At 38.2% G+C, this 21,944-nt stretch overlaps 2 protein-coding genes across 6 annotated transcripts; both read left to right on the top strand.

Annotated features, from left to right (window-relative positions):
* The first annotated feature begins 93 nt into the window (after positions 1–93).
* kifc1 (kinesin family member C1) lies at positions 94–8,771 on the top strand. Of its 5 annotated transcripts, none has more exons than XM_058754812.1 (17): positions 94–185; positions 525–554; positions 2,161–2,244; positions 2,355–2,451; positions 2,551–2,604; positions 2,821–2,856; positions 2,958–3,162; positions 3,251–3,416; positions 3,496–3,663; positions 3,921–4,040; positions 5,538–5,822; positions 5,943–6,107; positions 6,208–6,346; positions 7,552–7,691; positions 7,901–7,974; positions 8,100–8,175; positions 8,270–8,768. In XM_058754812.1, exons 2-17 carry the CDS (start codon positions 543–545, stop codon positions 8,312–8,314), a joined length of 1,866 nt encoding a protein of 621 aa, XP_058610795.1. In that variant the 5' UTR covers positions 94–185; positions 525–542; the 3' UTR covers positions 8,315–8,768. The 5 variants fall into 5 exon arrangements, with proteins under 5 accessions (XP_058610795.1, XP_058610797.1, XP_058610796.1 ...); XM_058754814.1 differs by having other exon boundaries at positions 115–185; positions 528–554; positions 8,270–8,769; XM_058754813.1 differs by having other exon boundaries at positions 154–252; positions 8,270–8,769.
* A 515-nt stretch (positions 8,772–9,286) lies between these two features.
* zbtb22b (zinc finger and BTB domain containing 22b) lies at positions 9,287–21,336 on the top strand. Its single transcript, XM_058754670.1, has 4 exons — positions 9,287–9,466; positions 10,866–11,092; positions 12,252–13,130; positions 16,718–21,336. Exons 2-4 carry the CDS (start codon positions 10,868–10,870, stop codon positions 17,648–17,650), a joined length of 2,037 nt encoding a protein of 678 aa, XP_058610653.1. The 5' UTR covers positions 9,287–9,466; positions 10,866–10,867; the 3' UTR covers positions 17,651–21,336.
* Positions 21,337–21,944: the final 608 nt, after the last annotated feature.

Genomic DNA, 21,944 nt, shown 5'->3' on the forward strand with positions numbered 1-21,944 from the left:
CTTTTAGTGGGTTGGTGCCAAAGGACCTGTTTCCCCGCCCATTTGGGGCGGGAGTTATTGGATGCTTTGCATTGATTGGTTCCGAACCGACCAATGAGAGATCAGCGGGTAAAGCGACAACAAGCAGAATTTCAATTTGAAATTCAAACGGCTGTGAGAGATTTTTTCGCTGGGTGTGTTTTTCTGTAAGTGTAATTCTCAGGTCCTTGTGTAAAAAGTTTGTTGTTTTGTGTGTATTTATATACATCAACTGTAAGTATGATAAGTTATGCTTTATTTCTTGATGTTAATAGAAAGCGTATTGTATGGATTTGTACGTTTGTTTTGTAAAGTTACGCGATTGACGTCGGCTAAGCAGCGATATATTTCAGCAACTGTTTGTTTTCGTTAATACACGTTACATGTGTTTATTGGTAATTTTCAGTTTATTAATTTAAATATGCGCTTGATGGGCAAACGTATTTGACTAAATGACGTTAATCAACTCTTTTTAAATGTTGTGTTTTTTCGGACTTGACCTAAAGAAGAATTACACAGGATCCATGAACAAAGAGGTAAGATTATAAACATTTGGAAATGCATTGGATATGAAGGCGACGTCTATATTAATCCTGATACATTTGAAAACGGCGTTTTTGTTTTTCTCTCCGTCCACGCTAGCTTTTTCAAGCATTTTCCAAGTTTCTCATCCACACTGAAACGTCGGAAAACGTTAAATTCGCCTTACTGTGCAGGTGTAAAACCTTATAAAAGCTCACTGAGGTGAAACAGACAAAATAGACATGCAATTCTAATATCTCATTATTCACTGACGCTTCCAGATCGCGCTCACTCACCTATTAACGTTATATGTTTGATCTCTAAAACACAACTGCCTTCATGTTTTGCCTCAGGAATAACGTTACTATTGTGAGTAAACGTCCTGTCATCTTTGCAATACTGTAATATGAAGAGTGTACAATGTAACATGAATAGTATATAACGTTAACAGGCACGATACCAATATAAACATACAGTGGTGGCCAAAATTATTAGAACACTAACGTTAGTATTTTCAGCAGCTAAAAATGGTTTTAACTCAGTTATTTCTATTTTTTGCATCAGTTTACATTTCCAAACATTCATTTTGCCATTAATTGTAATAATTCTGTCAGATTTTTGTTTGCACAAGGAGTCTGACAACAGCCGGTGCTCCACACAGAGATCTGATCTGATCATCATTCAGTCTGTCTGGAATGACATGAAGAAACAGAACAAACTGAGACTAAATCCAGAAGAACTGTGGCAACGTCTCCAAGATGCTTCACGAAACCTACCTGCAAAGCTACAGTACTGTGAAAAGTTTTAGGCACTTGTGTAAACATGCTGTAAAATGAGTATGCTGTCAAACATAATGTCATAAATAGATTTTCTTTATCAAGTAACTTGTATTAACTAAATTAAATCAACATTTGTTGTGACCATCCTTTGCATTTAAAGCACCTTTTGCCCTAGCTTTGCAGGTAGGTTCTGGATTTAGTCTTAGTTTGTTCTGTTTCATGTCATTCCAGACAGACTGGAGGATGATCAGATCAGTTCAGATCTCTGTGTGGAGCACTGGCTGTTGTCAGACAAAAATCTCACTGGATTATTACAATTAATGGCAAAATGAATGTTTGGAAATGTATAGCAAACCATTTTTAGCCGGTGAAAAATAGTGTTCTAATAATTTTGGCCACCGCTGTATATATCGATTGGTACAATATGCATCACATGACTAAACATGCGTTATCGTTTTCAAATACCCGCGTTTTAATCCATTCACACCACAACTCGAAAACTGTGTTTCCAAATTTATCAACTTTGGAGAGTTTTCAAAAAGCTCAGTTTTCCTTGACAAAAAACACCATCTCTGTGGACGGAAGGCCAAGACGACGAGAAAAATAAATGTTTTCAAATAAACAAGTTAATATCCACGTGCAAGCATGCATAATATGCAGCTCCAACTACTTGTTATTGCTGTTCAGTACAGTACAAAATATTATGCACCTTATCAGCGATTTAGTTTGAGTGCTGAATGCATTGTTCTTAAACTACAACTGCTTTGTTTTGGATTGCACATCTCTCATTAGCTCTACCTTTTGAAAGTCTGTTCATGTTTTTCTCTTGGTTCCTCTGCAGAATACATCATCCCGTCTCCCTGTTATGTCTGGGAAACGGGCTCACACCAACAGTACGGATGGGGAGCAACAGCAGCCTGCGCAGGTGTGTTTTTAGTCTGTTCAGATTTATTTTCCTTATGCTTTTATCACAGATTATCATTTTTGGATTATTTAGAATATATTTAATGGAAAAACATCCCCAATTTTCTCCAGAAAAAAATGCGCAAGATAGATACAGAACCGCCTCAGAGGTTCAGACCTGCGGCTAGTGTTGTGCCCCCAAGACGTCCTGTGGCAGTCAAAGCTCCTGGTAAGTTATACTGAAATTTAACATCTTGATTTAGTTTTTTGGAGGCCATTTGACTAAAATAGCGGATGAGGTCTTCATGTTGTCTCTTTTCTTTTTCAGTCAGAGCTCTTCGTCCAACTGGAGCTGCAACAGTGGCCGTTGCCCCCGCAAGAGGTATTGCAAAACACATGCTTTAACTGATCATAAACACAAAAAACCTCACTTAACACTACTAAAATCAGGTCATTAACACAAACTGTGGGTTAAAATAATTTATTTATCTGTAAATGTTCAATCTGCAAATATCAATGAGCAACATCAATATGATAACCACAGTAAATGCAAAATGTGAATATGCCAACTTAACATCAACTTTGTCTTTGCATCAAGGTGACCAGAGAAAACCTGTTGCAGCAGTCCCTAAAGGTAAAACATACATGCATATGTGGGTCAAACATTTTGGTCTGCAAGTAATATAATACAGTATAATAAAATAGATGACTAATGGCTAATTTATCCACTTTCAGCAGCTGCAGGTTTAGGTTTGTCACGGAGGCCAGGATGGGACCTGAAGGGCAAAGTGAGTGACATGGAGGCCAAAGTCCATAATTACCAGAGCAAAATGAAATCTGTAAATCTGGAAAATGATCATCTGAAGGACTCTATAACCAAAGCCCAAAAGCATAAAGCTGAAATCGAAGACGAGAACAAAGGTCTCAAAAAGCGTCTCAGGTAATCATGTTAAAAATAACTCCATAATGAATCAGAACCTGGTGGTCTTTTATTTATTTGTCTGAGAAAATTCCTGATTCTGTTGTAGGGATTGTGAAGAGGAGCTGGAAAAGCTGGCTAATGTGAAAGATGACCTGGCACAAACCTCTACAGAAAGAGATGGTCTTAAGAAAGACCTCAGCAAGCTTAGCGAGGAGCATAAGGTTTTGGAAGGACTCAGGGATCACTTGGAGTCTGAGCTCCGCAAAATACAGGTAAACATTCATACAGCCACATTTACACTTAACATCCGCTTTGTGTAATCTGATTGTCAAACTCTTTCTGTGTTCTCAGACTCAGCTCGCCATTCAGACCTCTACACTGAGGCAGTGTCAGGACAGTTTGAAGGAGAGCCAAGAACTGGTCAGGAACCTTGAGGAAACGGTGGCCCGTCAAAGAGAAGAGCTCCACCTTGGAGAAATGGAGCGAAGGAAGCTCCACAACACTATTCAAGAGCTCAAAGTGAGCTTTCATAGATTTGTTTGGAGAATATAAAGCTATATTGTTTATTTGGTGTGTGACACCATGAAGTGATAAATCATAACCATTTTTGACTGAATCGAGCAATAATGCAGTCTGTTGGTTGCTTGGTGTCTGTTTGTCACATTATGTTGGGTAACTTTTCTTAAAGTGAGATTGTCCAAAATCCCTCTTATGTATTTATGTATTCAGTCATTTATGTTCAAATATGCATTAATTAATCCCTACCCTCTTTTTAGGGCAACATCCGAGTGTTTTGTAGGGTCCGCCCACTGCTGACTGGCAATCAGTCTGATATTCTGCACATCCAGCTGCCGGCCCATGACAACAAGGCTCTTACACTTGCCAAAACAGAAGAGGTAAATGCTTCCCATCATGCTTCTGGTCTTATGGATGTTAAGTTTGGTATTGTCTTGTGTAGCCAGACTGAGGACAGAAGGCCTGGACCTAATCACAGCTTTCATTGTCCAAGGAGCGCCTGAGACTGTCTGACTGACATGTAAATAGAGGTCGACCGATTAATCGGCACCGATAGTTGATTGCCACAACTATCGGTTATCGGCAAAAATCCATGCCGATAGTTTTCCGGTTTGCAACCATTGCTGGAGTGGCTGAGAAGGGTCCGCTGGCATTATACAGTACGAGAGCGGCCTCTAGAGGTGGAAATCACTGACAGCACGTGTTACTTATTTTGACACCTGACACTGCGCGCTGCACAGAGCGGGAAACTCTAGACTCGCATTTAAATACAGCCGACAGAAAAGCCTGCCGTGGAACAGAGCGCCATTCACATTGTTTTCTATTAAATTACATTATATTTGTCCCAAATCGTTGTGAATGTACATAATGACTTCACCCTAGGTTATAAATTATGTATTGTGCATTTTTCAGCAAAACGTTTGTCTTTCTGTGGCTCTAATAAAGTCTATCTGCTTCATATAGAGAGCTGTAATACAGATCGCGCTCTCTCTTTCCGCTTGCTCTGTTTTTTTTAAACACCGAACTTCAAACACATTTATGCCACATTGTTCATTCTTGAAGCAAACTTATGTCCGTTTGGTGATTAAATAAATTGTTTTAGACCGCCACTTGATTTGAACGCAAAGTGTCTGGTGTGTGTGTGTGATACCTCTGAGTTCTAGACGCAGCGCTGTGCTTTTGCCCGATGTGTGACTTAACTTTTTTTTTTTTTTGATTAGATAATTATGAAGTGTTAAAAAATAGAAGCAAATAAAGTGTGTGAGTACACATACAATATCCATATGTATGTAATTTTAATGCTATGGCCTTGTGTAGATATTTAAAGATGGCCATCTTTAAGCATGACTGTTGAAATTAAATGGTAACACTTAACAATAAGAGTCCATTCATAACATTAATGAAAACTGTAGAAGTATTGTAACTTGTTAGAGTGTTCATTTCAACATTCACTATTAGCTACTAATAGGCTAAGTTTTTAAATTTTAAAGTTTCTTCTTTTAACATTAGCAAACTATGAAATAACTTTAATGATCAATATAGTAAATAATAATATTTTTATTCATTTACAAAGTATGGTTTGGTACTGTTACTCATAGTAAAGCACTAGCTCTCTTTCAGTATCCATTTTGAAAACTATCAGTTGATTAATCGGTATCGGCCAGTGTGGTCCAACCTAGCTATCGGTATCGGTAAAATCCACTATCAGTCGACCTCTACATGTAAAGCAGTTGAAGTTTAGGGCATGTAACTGTGAAGTTGAGGTCACTACAATAACATACCAGCATGCAACTGATAAATCTGAGGCTGAGACTAAATTTAGTATAACTTGGACTGTTGGTCACATTCTTTTTCAAATTCCCTCTTCTCTTCCTCAGTCGCACACAGGCCGCACGGCTGACACTCAGAAGAGCTATAACTTCAGCTTCGACCGTGTTTTTGGGCCGCGTGACTCTCAGCGTGAGGTTTTTGAAGAGATCTCCCTGCTGGTGCAGTCTGCTCTGGATGGGTACAACGTTTGTTGCTTTGCTTATGGCCAAACCGGCAGCGGGAAGACCTTTACTATGGAGGGGGGCGATCTGGAGGACTTGTGGGGGGTCATTCCACGTGCTGTCCAGCAGATCTTCAAATCTGCCAAAGCACTCCAAGAGCAAGGGTGGCAGGTAAGGGCAACATAGAAGTTTTTTTTTTTTTTTTTTCCTCCAGGGCATACACTGAGTGGTATTGTTTGGCCTCCTCATGGTTTGTTTATGAATAGACTGTTTCTGTGTTGGTATTTTTAGTACACCTTCACTGCCAGCTTTGTGGAGATCTACAATGAGACTCTTCGAGATCTTCTCTACACGGGAAAACCAAACAAGAGACCTGAGCATGAGATCAGGAAAGTTTCCAACAATGAGATCACTGTTACCAACCTGACTTACCAAAAGGTCAACAATGAAGATGAGGTACTGCTCATTTATATATCACATTATCGCACAGTGATATTAAGATAACACTACTTGAGTGTGCAGTTTATTAATGTGTTTTTCTTTCCTCATGTCTCAGGTGCAAAACTTGATCATGCTGGCAAACCAGAACCGGTCCACAGCCCGCACAGGCATGAACGATCACTCTTCACGTTCTCACTCTGTGTTCCAGCTAGACATAGAGGGGCAGAACTCTGATCGAGACACCAAGTGCAAGTGTAAGAATCACACAGTACCTTGATTTAATAGATAAGCTGCACTTCATTAAGGGGAATGGAGGTCCAAATAAGAGTAGTTTTTATTAGGGCTGTCAATTTGCATTTCGAATATTCGTCGAATTTAAAATAAAAATCCACATTTGAATGCAAAAACATTGCATACAAATTCTATGTGAGCCAAGCAGCCTCGTCAGTGGTGCATGAAATGCAATGACGATGTAAGTGTCATTGTTTTTTAATGTTTTTGTTAGCCTATCCAGTTGAATTCAAAAAGAGAACATCATTGCGGAGGTGATGTTGTTTACGTCGAAACTGAAACCAAGCCGTTCAGACTGAATACATATTTTGCGCATCTAGAGCAGTGGTTCTCAAACCTGTCCTGGAGTACCCCAGCCCTGCAGATTTTGTATGTCTCCCTCATCTATCACACCTGATTCAACTCATCAGTTCATTAGTGGAGACAGCAAGACCTGAAGTGGGTGTGTCAGATAGGGAGACATACAAAATGTGCAGTGCTGGGGGTACTTCATGTTCTAGAGCAGTGGTTTTCAAATCAGTCCAAACCACATTTTGTAGGTCTCTCATATCTGACACACCCATTTCAGGTCTTGCAGTCTCTACTAATGAGCTGATGAGTTGAATCAGGTGTGTTGGATGAGGGAGACACAGAAAATGTGCATTGTTCGGGGTGCTCACAGGACCGGTTTGAAAACCACTGTTCTAGAGGCACATCTATCACCGTTGCACTCGCGTCTCGCATAAGAGAGCCATGGTCTTTTTGTTTTTAAATGAAAAAAAGTACTCCGATTTGCTTTCGTCCATTTGTATTAAACTATGCATACATGATGCTGTTTTGTTCATAGGCTAATTAAGTAGCTTAATTATATTTCATTTATAAACATGCGTTTTTTTTTCACAGATAATCGTGTTATTTTCTTTCTTTTATAAAGGTGCATTAATAATATTTTGCTCAATGCGCTCTCTTGTGGCCTCAAGATAGAAGCCAAAATCTCCCCCCCCCCCCCCCCCTAATTAAAATGATGCCTTTTAAATTCTAATATAATTCGTATATTGATAATATTTAAGTGCAAAATTCCAATTTAGTTTTTCAGCCATTTTGACAGCTCTGGTCTTCATATTGAGTTTGTCCATAGTTATATTTGATATTGTTGCCTGACTTTAATTGTGTATTGATTGTGTTCCAGCCGTGCTGTGTCTGGTGGATTTGGCCGGTAGTGAGAGAGTGCAGAAGAGTCAGTCTCAAGGAGAGCGATTCAAGGAGATGACCGCCATCAACTCTTCCCTCACCAACCTGGGAATTGTGATCGCCGCTTTGGCCAACAAGGTGTTTTAACTAACTATGTGAAACCAATTTTGAGTTCATGGAGGAATATATCACTCTCAGTATCATAGTTTTTCAAAACCAAAATTACAGTCTTCTAGATTTCTTGGTACATTATGAATTATAAGTAGTGAGCTATATATAACTGAAGACAACATATGACTTGCTGTGCTATGATTTCTCACATTCATTTTCCTTCTGAACATCTACAGGAGAACTTTATTCCCTACCGTAACTCAAAGCTCACATACCTTCTGCAGAACTGCCTCGGAGGCAACAGCAAAACGTAAGTGTAATGCTCAAGTACATGTTTGTTTTATAGCCTGAGATGATATTTTCTTTTAGGGCGTTGCAGAATATAGTTCTTGTGTTTTTAAGGAACACGTTACTCATTTCTTTTCCTCTGTACAGTTTGATGTTTGTGAATATAGCACCTGAGGAAGAGAGCTTCAGTGAGTCGCTGAATTCTCTGCGCTTCGCCAGCAAGGTGAGTGATCTCGTGTGATCACATCAATGTTTTTAGTTCATGAAAGTCTCCTAATCTTCAACGCTGTGTATAACTCACATTTACTGTGTTGCAGGTGAACGACTGCGTCATCGGAACAGCCTCAGCTAATCGGAAGTAGTTCAGCTGTCATTTCCACTGTGGCCATTTTTAAAGGAAAAAAAAAGTTTTTAACTTTTTTTTTTTTTTTTTTTTTTAATCTGAACTTCTTTCATCTTTTATCTTTCTCTCTCCTGTCTTTGGTATATTTTTATATTTCTGTGATGTATTTTTAATGTTCTATCTTACTAGCAGACAATTTTTATTAATGTTTTAACAACCACCAAATGCATATTTCACTGCATCTTGGAAGGGGATCAATAAAATTTCTATTTTGGCATGTAATGCAGTGATGAGCCTCATTAAGATGTCAAGTGGACAAAGTTTGGACAATTTTGTTCTTGTGGATATAGTTTGTAGTTCTGTTATGGAAATGCAAATGAGAATTGTCTCTCTTACAAACAAGTTATCATGATAATCATAGTTTGTCAAAATACTTCAATAAAACTGAGGTAACTTGAACTTTGCTACTGTTCTCATAAGAAATAAAATTTAACAAACTATGAAAGCTTCTTTCAATGTTTAAAAGATATCCCATGGTAATTATACCCATAATGTAATTAAAGTAATAATCATTTGTTACTGGTCAAATGTTGTAAACATTAGCATTAAACATGAAAGTCCTACAAGCGACCAAATCAGTGCACAAATGTCCTCTTCCAGTATAAAATATTAATCTTGGTCCATAATTTTAAGAATTTTGTTTTATTTTTCATTTGAAATTATTTTTTGAAATTTGTTTTTTTTTTTTAAGTTTAAACATTACAATTAGCAATTGAATTTATTTATTTTAAACCCATCTGAATAAAATACCGAAGGAAACTTCTGGATAAAATTGTTTTAGATGAAGCATAGCTAACTGCTCTGTTGTTGTTGTTGTTGTTGAAGGTTGGAACAATGGTTACTATTTTAATAAGACAGTTATAATTTCTATGTGTTCTAATAGTCTAAAACAGCACTTGTTGCCATGACAATAGAGAATAGGATCCAGTGTTTGCTTCCCTTTTTAGTCGGCCGAGTCTAGAGCAGCTGTCTGGGATTTCTTAAAGGCAAAACCAGACTCCAAACCCGATGTCAGTCCACCATTACGCTCGGCATTCCCGATCGGTGGGAAACGTCGATCTACCATAATGAAAACCCCTCTTTTGAGCGCCTGACGGACATATTTAAATCGGTAAGATATCTTGCTCGATAAAAAGAGTGTGATTTATGAGACGATCTTCTTCCGTGCTTCTTAAGGCCACACGGATTGGCTTCGCAGCGGCTGGCTAATGTAAATAAGAGCCGTGCGCGGACCCCTGATTTCTGACGCGAACTCTTTTAAACGGGGCTCTGAGAGTTTATACGTGGCGAATATTATTTTAATACACGCTGACAGCGAGCTCGCGAGAGCTACTGGCTGTTTGTTGACCAAACACCAATGCAACTTTAACGGATAGCGAAATATTCACGCTAAGGCATTATAACAGGGTCTGAGGAAACTATATTCGTGATATATTTCAATATTAGACAACGAAATGACTACTTAACACGCCAACAAAGTAGATAAATAAAGTGTTCATGCAGTGTCTGGTCAATGCCCCTTGTTCTTTGGACCTGCAATAACATTTGCTGGGTTCAAAGAGAAATAAAAGAATATTTGCTCGAAATTAATGTTGTATTGTGTTATTATGAGGATAATCAAAACACTTATTTTTAGCAGCTGTTTGTTTATGTAGTTATGTTATATATATAAAATTTTTATGTAATATTTATTAAATATATAGCATATCTTTATTATATAAACAGCATTTTTTTTCATGTGAAAGTGACTGAAAGTCATTCATTTTCAAAGTAAGTTTCATTTTTATGCAAATGAGGTCTAGCTCTTAGGTGTGGAGATTAATTCTGTTGTCACTCTGGTTTATAACCGAACTGTGTGTGAAGGTGTATTCAACAATTTAAAACAGGCCTGACAACCATATTCTGTTGCTGTGTGAAAGTAGCCTGTGTAATGTGAAGTTGTGTCCCAAATGACGCACTATACACTATTGGTACACTATCTGTGTACTTGGTTGGAGTAGGTACTACATTTGAATTTGAACTTACTTTTGTTAACAAATTACGTTCTATTTATTATGAATATGGGTTGTATGAATGAAATTTGGACATGCTATATCCACCATGGTGTTATTATAATGTGACTTAATGTGAGTTATGTCGCTTCGCTGAACATAGTGTACATATTTATTCTGTGCACTATGTACTCAGCTGTCTAGTGTATGACTTATGTAAGGTTATTTTGTCATCCAGCATCAGAGTCTGATAATTCCTCCTCTTCCAGTATGTAATTAAAGGTGCAACAATTAATTGCATATGAAGTGTCCCAACATTTTACACTTCATTTTTTCAGTTAATTAAGTGCATCATCCAGACATTTGAAGTGCACCCTTTCTTTTTGGAGTTTTCAGTGGGAGCACACCAATCACATTATTTATGCTAAAAACGCTGCATAATAGTGGATAAGCAATTGGGACAAACCTTAAGTTTGCACTGAAATGTATAATTTATTTTATGATGCTCTTCCCTTGCAGGAATGCAGTCGGCCACAGCGGACCAAGGCTATGGTGACTCCGCGGGTTCAGCCACTGGTTCAGTGGTACAGGTGTGCTTCCCCAGTGTGCAGGCCTCAGTGCTGGACAGTCTAAATCGGCAGCGTGAAGAAGGCCATCTCTGCGACCTCTCCATCCACGTTCAGGGCCATGTGTTCAAGGCCCATCGGTGTGTGCTGGCTGCATCGTCACCTTACTTCCACGACCAGGTACATATTTACTGTGAGGCCTAGATGGTGTTAAAGATCTCTTGAAACTAATTGAAGATCACTCTGATTCTACATGGACTCATCCCCTTGCTTACTGTTGCTAGGTCTGATAAGTGATATCCTATTTGGAAATTCTCACTTTAGTTGTTGACAAACACTGAAAGACACTCAATCAGATTGACTGAATTCTGACTGATATTCTGATTAATTAATAAAATGAATTGCATATGTGAGTATTAACTGAGAAAAGCCTAAAAATCAAGATAATTCAAATGATCTTTGAACACAAGGTGTGTTGCATGGACTATAAATGGAAGAAATAAATAAAACAATAAGTATGTGTAATGAAATATATAATAAGCTAGTATTTTAATTACATGATATTCTGATCAATTAATAAAACTAATTGTAAATTTGTATGTAAGTATTTACTGAGAAAAGCCTAAAAATCTGAATAAGTAAAATTGAACATGTTGCATAGACTACATATGGAAGAAATAAAACAATAAATATGTATAATAAAAATCTAATAATAAAATATATGAATAAGTTTTGGTATAACTGAAATACTATTCCGTATTTTTATTAATGTTTTGAATAATTGTTTAAATTTTTTATTTTAAGTTTTAGTAAACAGTACATCGTTATTTAATAATTTACTAACCGTTTTTAGTAATTCTTTCTTCAGTTTTAGTTATTTTACTTAAACTATACAAAAATTAGAAATGTTGCCTTGGCAACTAGCTGAAAAAATATGGTTTTAATATTATATTTTATTGTAGTAAATGTTTATTTTATTTTATTATCTATCAGTCAGTCTAATATAAATCTATATTTTGTGTCACTATGACTTTTATGAGTGTTAAATACTGTAAAATGTATTTTAAAGCTATATAAATAAGTTTAAAGCTATGTAAAAAAAGTGTATAAAATAATTCATATAAATAATTTAAAGCTATACAACACACATGAGGAACGGCAATATAGTTATATGAGACAAGTGCAAAATCTTGTCACGTGCCAAGTTCTGTAACATTTCACACACCAATTTTCTTTCACAGTCAATATTATTAAGTAATTTAAAAAAAGGCATACCAGTTTCTATCAGATTCATCTATGCAGTGTTTATTAGCCACATCACAGTGTTTCTGCGTTCCAGGTGCTGCTGAAGAACATGTCCACCGTCTCCATCCCGGCCGTCATGGACCCCCTGGCGTTTGAGAGCGTCCTCAGTTGCGCGTACACCGGCCAGCTGCGAATGCTTCGCGAAGACATCGTTAACTACCTCACCGTTGGCAGTGTGCTTCAAATGTGGCACATTGTGGACAAATGCACTGAGCTTCTCAAAGAGGGCAGGGGAGGTTCCAGTGGAGCTCAGGGATCCGGAGACAAGGAGAGCGCAGGGCAGAGCGGCGGCGCCAACAAGGTCGCCCCAGCGGACGGAGGAGACGCACCTTCTACTCCTCAACCTCCCAGCCGACCGTCCTTCAGTGAGAGCCAGTCCCCGAGCAGCACCAATTACTTCAGTCCTAGAGACGCACACTTCGGCGGGACGATGGTGACCACCGGAGCAGTGGGAGAGAGTGCCGTTCACTCCACCCCGACCTACTGCATGCCCTCCGGCGGAGAGGAAGGATTCATGATCGAAGAAGACGAAGAAGATGACGACGAAGAGCTCTTGTTTCCCAGGAAAAGAGATCGGGGAGGCAAGCGAAAGGTCGCGACCTCCGTCTCTGATCAAGAGGTGGGGGTGAGCGACAGTTTTGGAGTTTCTTCGTATCAAGATGGAGACTCTTCTCCACCCCAGAAGCGGCCGTCTTACAGTCAGCCGAGCATCATGCCGAGAAAACAGTGGGTGGTGGTGAAGACGGAGCACTCGAGAGACGACGACCTGATCGTGGTGTCAGGAGGAGAGGAGGGAGGAGACGATGAAGAAGAACGAGAGATGGAGATAGTTAGAGAGAGGGACAGGACATTTAATATATCAAATGTTAGGACCCTCTCTGGACTCAGAGAAGAAGCTGAAATGGAGGCACAGGTCAGTAGTTTTGCATCAACTTTATTTTTTTAGGGCTGGATAATATGCTATCAATATATTGGGTATCATTTTGTTTGTAATATAAAATAAATAATTATTTTAAATGTCAGTTATTTTAAAATGCTTTTTAATTGGTCCTATTAAGTTTGAAGACTGCAAAAATGACTAGTTAAAATATAACTGCGTTGGTAGATTTCTGCCAGTGTAGTAATGCCAAATACACTCACATTGGATATAGAGGGCCGTATATTCTCTAAAAAAGTCTTAATATCTTATGCAGCGTTGCTTCTCAAGTCGATATATTCTCCAAAAAGTTTTAATATCTTATGCAGTGTTGCTTGTCAAGTTTATTTTGTGTCAAGGATTTTTAGATATTTTAACTGGAAAATTACTTGTTACGATTAGGATTTTTGAGTGGATGAAATTCTTGTCTTGGTTTCCTTACAGAAAAATCACCTTCATTTGAATATATATAAAGTAATATATTGAGGGTTTTTTTTTTCACACGCCCAGCAATAAAACACTTTTGGACACTTGTCACATGTCTACAAATTTCATTGCATTAGATAAAACATATCAGACCAAGTAGCATCTGCAAACAAAAGATTGTAGAGCTTTTCTCAGAACCATCAGAACCTTTTTACAGTCATGTTTAACAAATTGGTCTCAAGGTAATTTTTAATGAATGTATGAAGTCAGTTCCTCATGCATTCTCACGTTTCCAAGCAAAATAAAGACAGTTGAAGTTCATCACATTAACAAATAAACATGCTCCACTAGGTTTTACAACCAGAATGTAAAAATATATATATATTATATATATACAGGTGCATCTCAATAAATTAGAATGTCGTGGAAAAGTTAATTTATTTCAATAATTCAATTCAAATTGTGAAACTCGTGTATTAAATAAATTCAGTGCACACAGACTAAAGTAGTTCAAGTCTTTGGTTCTTTTAATTGTGATGATTTTGGCTCACATTTAACAAAAACCCACCAATTCACTATCTCAACAAATTAGAATACTTCAGAAGACCAATAAAAAAAACATTTTAGTGAATTGTTGGCCTTCTGGAAAGTATGTTCATTTACTGTATATATGTACTCAATACTTGGTAGGGGCTCCTTTTGCTTTAATTACTGCCTCAATTCTGCGTGGCATGGAGGTGATCAGTTTGTGGCACTGCAGAGGTGGTATGGAAGCCCAGGGTGCTTTGACAGTGGCCTTCAGCTCATCTGAAGGCCACTGTCATAGTCACAGCCATATCACCCTGCAGCCCAAGACCGGTTGCCCATGGAAGCTAAGCAGGGCTGAGCCTGGTCAGTACCTGGATGGGAGACCTCCTGGGAAAACTAGGTTGCTGTTGGAAGAGGTGTTAGTGAGGCCAGCAGGGGGTGCTCACCCTGCAGTCTGTGTGGGTCCTAATGCCCCAGTATAGTGATGGGGACACTATACTGTAAAAAAGCACCGTCTTTCGGATGAGACGTTAAACTGAGGTCCTGACTCTCTGTGGTCATTAAAAATCCCATGACACTCATCGTAAAGAGTAAGGGTGTAACCCCGGTGTCCTGGCCAAATTCCCTCCACTGGCCCTTGTCTATCATGGCTTCCCAATAATCCCCATCCACTTGATTGGCTCTATGACACTCTCTCCTCTCCACCTGTAGCTGGTGTGTGGTGAGCGCACTGGCGCCGTTGTCCTGTGGCTGCCGTCGCATCATCCAAGTGGATGCTGCACACTGGTGGTGGTTGAGGAGAGACACCCCACATGATTGTAAAGCGCTTTGGGTGTATTGCAATACACAATAAAGCGCTATATAAATGCCTCATTCATTCATTCATTCATCTGCATTTTTGGGTCTCTTGTTTCTCACTTTCCTCTTGACAATACCACATAGATTCTCTATGAGGTTCAGGTCTGGTGAGTTTGCTGGCCAGTCAAGCACACCAACACCATGGTCATTTAACCAACTTTTGGTGCTTTTGGCAGTGTGGGCAGGTGCCAAATCCTGCTGGAAAATGAAATCAGCATCTTTAAAAAGCTGGTCAGCAGAAGGAAGCATGAAGTGCTCCAAAATTTCTTGGTAAACGGGTGCAGTGACTTTGGTTTTCAAAAAACACAATGGACAAACACCAGCAGATGACATTACACCCCAAATCATCACAGACTGTGGAAACTTAACACTGGACTTCAAGCAACTTGGGCTATGAACTTCTCCACCCTTCCTCCAGACTCTAGGACCTTGGTTTCCAAATGAAATACAAAACTTGCTCTCATCTGAAAAGAGGACTTTGGACCACTGGGCAACAGTCCAGTTCTTCTTCTCTCTAGCCCAGGTAAGACGCCTCTGATGTTGTCTGTGGTTCAGGAGTGGCTTAACAAGAGGAATACGACAACTGTAGCCAAATTCCTTGACACGTCTGTGTGTGGTGGCTCTTGATGCCTTGACCCCAGCTTCAGTCCATTCCTTGTGAAGTTCACCCAAATTCTTGAATCGATTTTGCTTGACAATCCTCATAAGGCTGCGGTTCTCTCGGTTGGTTGTGTGTCTTTTTCTTCCACACTTTTTCCTTCCACTCAACTTTCTGTTAACATGCTTGGATACAGCACTCTGTGAACAGCCAGCTTCTTTGGCAATGAATGTTTGTGGCTTACCCTCCTTGTGAAGGGTGTCAATGATTGTCTTCTTGACAACTGTCAGATCAGCAGTCTTCCCCATGATTGTGTAGCCTAGTGAACCAAACTGAGAGACCATTTTGAAGGCTCAGGAAGCCTTTGCAGGTGTTTTGAGTTGATTAGCTGATTGGCATGTCACCATATTCATAATTTGTTGAGATAGTGAATTGGTGGGTTTTTGTTAAATGTGAGCCAAAATCATCACAATTAAAAGAACCAAAGACTTGAACTACTTCAGTCTGTGTGCACTGAATTTATTTAATACTCGAGTTTCACAATTTGAGTTGAATTACTGAAATAAATTAACTTTTCCATGACATTCTAATTTATTGAGAAGCACCTGTATACTGCTTCATATTTTGAAACCAAATATTTCGAAAACATCACTTCAAAACCTCAATGTGAAAAAAAGTGCTTGTGCCATATATATATATATATGTGTGTGTGTGTGTGTGTGTGTGTATGTATGTGTGTATATATATTTAAAATATTTTTTAAAATAAATGCTTATATATATATTTTTTAAATAAATAAATATATATTTTAAATAAATGCTTATTGTTTTGATATTTTGATATATAATCCAATCACTTGATTATTTGTAATTTTTAAATGCCTTTTTAATTGTGGCAGTTTAATAGTGTCTAAATATTTTTGTACATCAAATATTGTCAAAAATAAAAATTGTCAAAAAAAATTTAATAACAGACAACTGACAGATTATTTCTGCAAATCAGTGATTGATACTATAGTATACCTATAGATAAAACTGGATTAGAATAAGAGATGCAATGATAATATAACGAAGTGGACAAAAATAAATTACAACATTAAAAAAACATTCATACTTATGAGGTGCACCCACAACAACTTATCATCCTCAATTACTCAAATTTCTTTTTCCTCTAGGCTGACTATTGCCAGTCTTCGGAAGACTACCTCAAGTTTGAGAGGGGTTTGATGGACCAGACATCCTCTCATCACCCTCCTGAGAACCCCAGCCAATGCTCCAGCAGGACCGTGTCCACCCTGCTCGGCTCGGTTCAGTCGACGGCCGCCAGAGCTCAGCTCTTTCCTCTGGATATGCAGGGAAACCAGATTCTCCTGTACAATCAAGCAGCCCTGGAGTCTACATCTCCATTAGGGCTCGCAGGAGGCATGTCTGGGGTGTCTCTAAAAGGGAGTCTCGAACACGGAGCGGTCCACTTACCCGGCCAAGGTGCTATGGGGAGCGGGATGGAAGGATTAGACGGCGGCGTGGCTGGAAGTTCAGGCAAGGTCTTCATGTGTCACTGCGGGAAGACGTTCACGCATAAGAGCATGCGGGACCGGCACATTAACATGCACCTAGACCTGCGGCCCTTCCACTGCCCCGTTTGTGCCAAGAAGTTCAAGATGAAGCATCACCTCACCGAACACATGAAGACCCACACCGGTCTGAAACCCTACGACTGCCACAGCTGCGGGAAGAAGTTCATGTGGCGCGACAGCTTCATGAGGCATCGCTCACATTGCGAGAGGCGCAGCAGGGCCGAAGGAAGAGTGGGATCCGAAAGGTCGGTCATTTCTCCACCACATCACATGAAGCTCCAATCAGCCAATGAGACTAGCATTGGTAGCGTTGGCGCCAGAAGCGGGATCCCTGTTTTGTCTCCGCAACATTCCATGAGCAACAATAGCGTCTCTTGTCTCAACATGGCTGCTTCTGGGCCTCTTCTTGGAATCAGTTCTCAAAGTGGGCCGCACGGCATTGGATCTAGCGTTTTGGGCATTGGTGGCAATCGTAGCGGGTGTGTGGAAGAAGTCTGTGAGGGTAACGTTGACGAAAGCAGCGTCACATAAGAGGTTTCCCTCAGAAACCAATGTCCCGCAAAACCAGAACACTTGTCTTCGGTTTCAAGGGACTATGGGCCAGATTTACTAATCAGGGAAAATTAGCGTTAAGAGCGCAATTCCATAAAAGCAGCGATGGTAGGGGAAAAATCTCCACAACATCTCTTTTCCATAATGACCAGCTCAATCTACCAAGAGCACCCAGGTTAAAAAAGTACACTTCCATAATGTATTTAAAGTGCTCTATTGTCGTGCACTAATTGTGTACTTAATATACTAAAAATTATTTTACTCAAGTGTACTCAACTTTGTTATTTTGGGATACCATGAATATGACCTAAAATGCGCTTTTAAAATATCTCTGTATTTAAAAAATTTATTTAGTTACCAGTTGTAGTACACTTGAAGCCATCTTTCATACACTAGTACACTCAAGTGTAGTACAAGTGGTGACTAAATACATTTTTTAAATACAATGATAGTATGTTAAAGATTTTAGTTCATATACATGGTGTCCCAAAATAGCACAGTTGAGTACACTTGGTTGATCTTAAGAAGTACTAAAGAATCATTTTTAGTATATTAAGAATAAAAGTAGTGCAAGAAAATAGAGCACTTCTAGAACATTATGGAAGTGTACTTTTTTTAACCTGGGCAGCGCAAATTACCACCTGCTTTAAAGCATGCTTTTTTGGGGGCATTAAATAATGCCACAAATACCAGAGAATTGACGAGCGTAAATCTTAGTAAATCGCGTTGCGTAATTCATTTAAATACTCTCCCATAAATTTACCGATCGAAAGGGAAACTCTTATAAATGCATATTCAATAAAGTGAGTCACAAAATAACTGTCCACACCTTTTCAGTGCCAATTTCCCACTGTGTCTTCAGTATATCCTTACAGTAGTTTTTTAACATGAAATGAGGGTTTGCGCTGGCGCAAGCTGATAGTAAATCTGGCCCTATGTGCACAATTGTCTGATTCTTTACCTCATGTTGGTGAGTGCGCCATACAAGATGTCCCATGTGTGTTTGAAAATTATAAAAAATGACCAAGTGCCCATTGCTAGCTCACGTATGTATGTACTTAAAGACCAGGCTGCTATGGTGACTGTCAAAACCGTATCCCGGCCAGGAATAAGGTACAGTCGCCATCACCTTCAAGCTGCCTCACTAGCACAGAACATTCGTTCACTGTTGCTCTAAAGTGCCGTTCTGTTATTATATTATGTTGTACAGAGCTGTACATTACTGTAACTCATTTGGTCCGTTCTTGATGTGAAGTTTTATTGTACTGTCACTCAACTATATACAGAATATTCACTCTGAAAGGTTTTAAATGTCTTGTTTTCTTAAATAAGAGACAAGAATATAGTTTCCTCTGCACTTTGGTGTCTTAAGACCCCATTCACACCAAGAATTATAACTGTAATGATAACTATAAAGTCTCATTTGCAAAAAGGATGATAACGATAACTATAAAAGCTTGTTCGCAAACAGGACTATAACAATAACTATAAAGACTCATTCACAAAAAAAGTTTAACTATAAAGGTACATTCACACAAAGTATAATAGCTATAGTATAATAACTATCACGGCTCATTTGCAAAAAAGGACGATAAGTATAAGAATAACTAAAAAGGTTTGTTCACATCAAAAACTATAACTAATATGATAACTATAAATGTACATTAATATAAACATTGATAACTATTACAATAACTATAAAGGCTTTTTCACAAAAAACGACGAAACTATAACAATAACTATAAAGACTCATTCACAAAAAAAGTCTATCTATGAATTTAATTATAAAGGTACATTCACACAAAGGATAATAACTATAACAATAACTATCAAGGTTTGTTTGCAAAAAAGGATGATAACTATAACGATAACAATAAAGGCTCATTCGCAAAAAGGATGAAAACTTTAAAAAGAACTATAAAGGTACATTCACATAAACAACGATAACTATTAGAGTATCTATAAAGGTTCTTTCACAAAAAAAAAGGACGATAATTAACTGAAAAGGCTCATTCATAAGAAAAGCTATAAAGATAGCTTTAGAGCAATAAAGTTAACTATATAGGTCCGTTCACATAAAGAACGATAACTGTAATGAGAACTATGAAGGCTTGTTCACAAGGACATATATTATAAAGATAACTATAAAGGTCTGTTCACACAAATGATGTAACTAACGATAAAGGCCCATTCATGAAATGTTGTAACAACTTTAACATTTTCTCTTTTTTTTTTTTTTTTATGTTGTTTTGGGGCTTTTATGCCTTTTTTTAAATAGATAGGACAGTTGAGAGCACCGGAATCGAGCACAGTTGTGCTGTATGTTGGCATACTAACCAATAGGCTATTGGCTATAAAGTTTTAATAATCATTCTAAGTGAATGGCAAAGTCCACATCACAACTATAATGATAGTGACATAATTAACAACATAATTCATATCAGTCAGAACTTTTTTCATCTGATAAACGATAAAAACACTGACAGCCAATCAGAATGATAAAGTTATAGTTCTTGGTGTGAACGGGCCTTAAAACTTAAATAATCATTCAAATTCTACGAGAATAGCGACATAGAGGTTGCCTTTTTTTCAGCTGATAAATTATTAAAAAACATTTACAGCCAATGAAAATCTATTCCACTTTAAAGAGCTCAAGCACAAAACCACAGAGCATGCTTATAATAAACAGAACATTATTGTGCTTTGGTGTGGACGCTAATATAGTTATCATTTTTGGTGTGAACGGACCTTTACTGCTTGAAGGGCAGGGAAGTGCAGGATTTGTAGGTAGTTGGATCACTAAATGAATCAACTCGCAGTGCATTTTGGCTTTACAATATGTCCTTTTACCCGTAAAACCAACATAAACATTGAGGGGGACACATCCTCCTCAATACTGGTCAAAAGTCACAAGCACCTGGCATCCAACTACTGAACTCCTGCAGTATTTTAGATGTAGCCTATAGTGAACCTATAGTGATAGTTTACATGTTTGCCTTCCATGAAGGCCGAGACCTGATTCGCGAATGGATGAAAAGCTTGAATGAAGTGTGCAAATGACATGCCAAATTAGCGTGAACGTCTGCAACTGCCAAGAACGTTTAAGACATATGAAGATGATTTAACAAATCCTGATTGGGGTCGATCAAGACTTGTGTTTTAATTGCCTGAGTGGATGTTTCGATGCAGTGATCAGTAGTTGCCTTGTACCACAGATGCACCACAGAAACCATATACCTCAAACATTTGTGCAACTATTCAATATATTACAATAAATAAACCGGTATCTGAAGATTGTGAGCTGGAAGGAATCACTTATCCACACATTCTTATTACTTTTATATCAAACCTGTGTGTATTTCAGATTTGTGAGCAAAGTTGAAGTGTGAACAATGAAGTAGAGAACATTTGAAATCTAAATTAAAAACAACCAGTAGGTAAAAGCATGATTCAGTGCTCGCTTGATGAGTAATCTGGTTAGAGATCTGTATTTTGTACTGATAAATAAAAAATATATTTGTTCTGTCTACAACTGTTGTGGTGAATCTGAAATAAATATGCGATGGGCGGTAGCACACTAAACATTTTCCTGATGTGGACAGAATATGTCAATGGTTTCACAAGATTCAAGATCTTCAAATGAAAGAGAAATAAAGTATGTTGTGCACAAATTATGATTCATTCTTGTCTTGTTACTGATTGAAAGTCAGTCAGTTTTTAAACTTTTTTCCTTTTTTGATATTTTCATTTACCCTGATTGTTTTCAAGTGATAATACACTCAAAAACAAATATTCTGCCATTATTTCCCAACTCTCACACCGTTCCAAACTTACACAAAAGAAGATATTTTGAACATTGGAGTCCAAAAACACTCATCTTGTGTGTTCTGCAAAAAAAAAGAAGAAAATCAAATATCCCTATATATCCCTAATGTGTGTGTATATGTAATACGTATGTATGTATGTATATATACACAGTATCTCACAGAAGTTCTCACACCCCTTACATTTTTATAAATATTTTATTATATCTTTTCATGTGACAACACTGAAGAAATTACACTTTGCTACAATGTAAAGTAGTGAGTGTACAGCTTGTATAACAGTGTAAATTTGCTGTCCCCTCAAAATAACTCAACACACAGACATTAATGTCTAAACCGCTGGCCACAATAGTGAGTACACCCCTAAGTGAAAAAGTCCAAATTGGGTCCAATTAGCCATTTTCTCTCCCCAGTGTCATGTGACCCGTTAGTGTTACAAGGTCTCAGGT

Source organism: Onychostoma macrolepis, chromosome 19 (assembly GCF_012432095.1).
Source record: "Onychostoma macrolepis isolate SWU-2019 chromosome 19, ASM1243209v1, whole genome shotgun sequence".
Taxonomy (NCBI): domain Eukaryota; kingdom Metazoa; phylum Chordata; class Actinopteri; order Cypriniformes; family Cyprinidae; genus Onychostoma; species Onychostoma macrolepis.